The sequence below is a fragment of the Scylla paramamosain genome, chromosome 2 (assembly GCF_035594125.1).
Source record: "Scylla paramamosain isolate STU-SP2022 chromosome 2, ASM3559412v1, whole genome shotgun sequence".
NCBI lineage: Eukaryota > Metazoa > Arthropoda > Malacostraca > Decapoda > Portunidae > Scylla > Scylla paramamosain.
The window spans coordinates 37,974,597-37,979,316 of NC_087152.1; the positions used below are offsets into that span (position 1 = coordinate 37,974,597).

At 48.6% G+C, this 4,720-nt stretch overlaps 1 protein-coding gene across 1 annotated transcript in view; it reads left to right on the forward strand.

Moving 5' to 3' along the window:
- The first annotated feature begins 327 nt into the window (after positions 1-327).
- Positions 328-4,720, forward strand: part of LOC135114706 (homeotic protein distal-less-like) — a 67,372-nt gene continuing 62,979 nt past the window's right edge. The window contains exon 1 of the mRNA XM_064030647.1: positions 328-1,082. Coding sequence (XP_063886717.1) covers positions 923-1,082 — 160 coding nt within the window. The 5' untranslated portion in view covers positions 328-922. The remainder of the gene's footprint in view (positions 1,083-4,720) is intronic.

Genomic DNA, 4,720 nt, shown 5'->3' on the forward strand with positions numbered 1-4,720 from the left:
CACACTCTCATCACGCTTACTGTCAGCCGGAATTCATTACCTACATTTGATTAAAAAATGATTAAATGAAGACGTGGTGAAAACCGGCCAGGCTGGTGCAACAAAGGTGGACTGTGTGGGAGGAGTCTGGAGCGGCCATAAAGTTGATGAACGAGAGGAGTACACAGGGAGGCGGGGCCGCGGCGAGTGCAGCCACTCAAGGCAGGTTTCTAGTCTCGCTCGGGAGGAGTTGGTGCCTGATTGGCTGCTGTTATCGGCGGAGGCGGAGTCTCTTGCTGTCTAGTGTGTGTACCTGTTGTAAAGGAAGTATTAAGCCTTGTCAGGAATTACATGTCAGTCTGGTGGACTTTGCCGTGAGTGTTACACGCGCGTGTATGTAACAACGTTACGGCTGCATAAACTAGCCTGCCAGCGCCTGCAGCATTGCGTGGGTGCAGCTGAGTGACAGGGGAGTGTGCGTGTGCGTGCCCTCCCCCTGGCCTGCGTGGCCCGCCCGCCCCACCACCCGCAGCGGCCGCGTGCTGGTTGGACCCTAGGGAGGCCCTAGCCCCTGGGCACGTCGTCCCGGGCCGCCCGCCTTGCCACGCCCCCGTGTACCCCGCCACCCGCGCCCACATGGCCGCCGCTGCTGCCCCGCCCGCGCCTGCCGCTGCCTGACCCACATGCGAGTAAACCCTCCGCCACAATTTTGCTGTGCTTGTCGCTGTTGCTGTGCCATGCGGGAGCCCACCTTCGGGCTGTGGTAGTGTGGGACAGTGGTAGTGTGGTGACTGTGGTGACTGTGGAGAAGTGCATCCTCTCAGCCATTGCCAAGGTGGGAGAGCCACCGAGAACCACCGGCGGACCTGATGGCGGGGTAAGCGCTAGCGCGCCCTTCCTTCGGCCGCCGCCATCCACCTCCTCCTGTGCCCGCCTCCAGACCATGACGATGACCACGCCGCCCTATGCACAGCCCCTCGGGTACCAGCAGGCCCCGCAGTACAATACTCCCGGGTATGGCTTCCCGCCCATGTACCAGGGGTCCTACGGCTACCACATGGGGCCCTACGCGCCCGTGCAGTGTCCCTCGCCGCCCAGAGACGGTACGTGCCTCCGTGCTTGATCAGTAATGCTATCCCTTCCCTCTGTAGCTTCCCGCACCCTCATCAACCATTTTATCTCACATGCATCTCTCATGATCAGAGCGGCTAGGACAGGACCTCTGAGCAGCGAGGCGGGGCGGTGTCCAGCTTGTTTGTGGGAAGGTCTGGGAAATGAGTGTCACCACCACACTAAAGACACCGCCACTCCTCCTTCCGGTGGTCGTAGTGTGTGTGTGTGTGTGTGTGTGTGTGTGTGTGTGTGTGTGTGTGTGTGTGTGTGTGTGTGTGTGTGTGTGTGTGTGTGTGTGTGTGTGTGTGTGTGTGTGTGTGTGTGTGTGTGTGTGTGTGTGTGTGTGTGTGTGTGTGTGTGTGTGTGTGTGTAAAGAGAGAGAGAGAGAGAGAGAGAGAGAGAGAGAGAGAGAGAGAGAGAGAGAGAGAGAGAGAGAGAGAGAGAGAACAAAAGTGCAGGTCTGGAGGTTGTATCAAGGGGATGATAAGCGGGTGGAGTGGAGCAGAGGGCAACAGGAAGCCCAGATAAACCCTTAATCTTATCTGCCATGAGTAGCGTCTCTGACCCCGTAAATGGTATGCTGTCGATGAGGATAATGGGGGTGGGGGAGAACGGCGGCTCACGCGGCCACCCTCTGATGGCTGAGAATGTGATGATGGATGACAGGTGAACTCTCGGCCGCGATCACGTCCGGGGGTTCGGTTCCCGGGACGGGACAAGTGTACCGCCTCCCGTGACACCGTGACAAGTCTGAGCACATGGAACTGAAGCCTAAGGAGGATGCAACACACCTCAACACTAGCCTACTCATAAAAAGGAGAAACTCTTAAACCTTAACACAAGTGGCCAGGACGGTGAATTAATCATGTCTCTTCTCGTCGTAACACTCCAGCCGACGCAAGTCGCGTGGTCAAGGAAAGACGTACCCGACCGTAACAAAGGGAGAGCCAGAGGCGCGCGGCGTCCGGGCTTCCTGGCGCGCTGGCGATGAAATACGACGCGGTATCCAGAAAATAAGGGCGATGGACACAGCGGCGATCAATTGAATACGAGAATACCTACAACAGTGAACCGTCACACCAACCAAAGAAACCCAGACTATGGCCAATATATATATATATATATATATATATATATATATATATATATATATATATATATATATATATATATATATATATATATATATATATATATATATATATATATATATATATTCTTGTTATTAATTAATTTTCTTTATTTACTGACTCACTCATATTGACATAAATTCACCCGAGGAACAAGTGAAGCGACATCTTAGCAACACTCCACAACACTCTTATTACAGGACAAAGGAACGGAAATGCAGATAACACGACAATTTCAGTTATAAGTTCTCGTAATGAAACGCCACTGAATTACTTTGCTTTACATAAATACAAAGACAAGATCACTATCATGTCTCACACGAGTTTTTGCAACACAGTGAGCGCCGGGCGAGGACAGACGGCGACGCTGAAGGAGCCACCAATTAATCTCAGGGCGTGGGAGTGAGTGGGCCGCGGCGGACACACGCGACAGGTGCGAGGGATGAGCGGACGCCCCAGATTTATGGCTTAGAAGAAAGTGACTCTGAACATGAGGAGACAAAATTCACGGAAGGAAGTCGTAACGAAGTAAACAAAGCCACAGTATGTTGTGCCCCGGGACGAGTGACGCGGAGCGCAAAACGATACCAAAGCAACATTAATATTACGATTACGACATTATTTTGCCTCAAGCATGTGTAACTGTTTAGATGCTTGTGTGTGTGTGTGTGTGTGTGTGTGTGTGTGTGTGTGTGTGTGTGTGTGTGTGTGTGTGTGTGTGTGTGTGCGTGTGTGTGTTTCAAGAGTAATTTTTAGCCACTGAACAGCGAAATAAAAATTCTGATATATAGATGAATAATAGGGTAATTTCAAATGCTCTCTCTCTCTCTCTCTCTCTCTCTCTCTCTCTCTCTCTCTCTCTCTCTCTCTCTCTCTCTCTCTCTCTCTCTCTCTCTCTCTCTCTCTCTCTCTCTCTCTCTCTAGTCCTAGTAACCGGGAAAGATGTGTCACTAGGCAGATAATTAGAGAACACCTGGTTGTGCTGATCAATGATTATTTTACCTGGGAATATCTCTTTCCTTTCCCCCAATCTCTCTCTCTCTCTCTCTCTCTCTCTCTCTCTCTCTCTCTCTCTCTCTCTCTCTCTCTCTCTCTCTCTCTCTCTCTCTCTCTCTCTCTCTCTCTCTCTCTCTCTCTCTCTCTCTCGCTCTCGCTCTCTGGGCATGTGATGAAGTTGAAACGAGGTAAACATGACATCGCCTGGGACTGGACAGAGTGACTATTAGACAAGACAGAGAGGAAGAGAGAGGTGAACGTGGCGAGGGAAGGAGGAAAGGAAGGCGAGAGGGAGGGAAGACAGGTACGAGGACTGTAGGGAAGGGTAGGGAAGGTAAGGAGGGAAGGAAGGAAGGAGGGAGGGAGGGAGAGAGAGAGAGCAGGACAATGAGGGTCGTGGTAATGGTGGAGGTAAGGCCGTACGAGGTGATTAGAGAGAGAGAGAGAGAGAGAGAGAGAGAGAGAGAGAGAGAGAGAGAGAGAGAGAGAGAGAGAGAGAGGAATAATTTTCAAGCTGACCAACATTTCAGACTGTAGCTTCCGAAAGAGAAATATTTGACCTGTATTAACTCATTTATCTATATATTTTCCCCTTTATGTGATGGGGTCATAATACAAGCAGGTGATGTTAGCAGTTCGATGCTTTGAACTTGAGCCAGTGTGTCTATTAATGAGGGGAGAAATTATCAGTATTCTTAGAGGTTTTTATTTATTTATTTGTTTATTTATTTACTTTTCATAGATGTAGAAATGAGAGGTCTTGGTTTTCTGTTTTTTTTTTTATTTTGTTATTGTTATACTTTTTTTATTCTTATATTGATTTCTGTTCTTATTGTTTGTTGTTCATTTTTTTCTTTCTTCCTTTATGTTTTCTTTCTTTCTTCCTTCCTTTCTTTCTTCCTTTCTTTCTTTCTTTCTTTCTTTCTTTCTTTCTTTCTTTCTTCCTTCCTTCTTTTTCTTTGTCTTCTATCATTACTTCTTACTCTTCTTTTCTAATATTACTTCTCCTATTATTATTATTATTGGATGAAAGGTGGAAATAGGTGGGTAGTTTTCATACAGGGACTGCCACGTGTAGGCCTGATGGCTTCTTGCAGCTTCCCTTATTTCTTAGGTTCTTTTGTTATTATTATTATTGTTATTAGTATTATTAGTAGTAGTACTTCTTCTTCTTCTTTTCTTTTTTTCTTGCTCTTGTTCTTGTTCTTGTTGTTCTTTTTCTTCTTGTTCTTGTTCTTGTTGTTCTTTTTCTTCTTGTTCTTGTTCTTGTTCTTCTACATATTCTCCTAATCCTCTTCCCCTCCTCCTTCTCTTCCTCCTCCTCCTCCTCCTCCTCCCTACACCACGAGGATCTTCAGGGGAATGCCGGAATAACAAGCAGCTGCCCTGGGAGAGACGGGATATGGGTGATAATTTCTCCCATTCGAACAGCTGATTGTAGTGGCGCAGCGGCGGACGTGACGACACTGCTAACATTTTCGTCCCCGCCGCTGCCGCCCGCC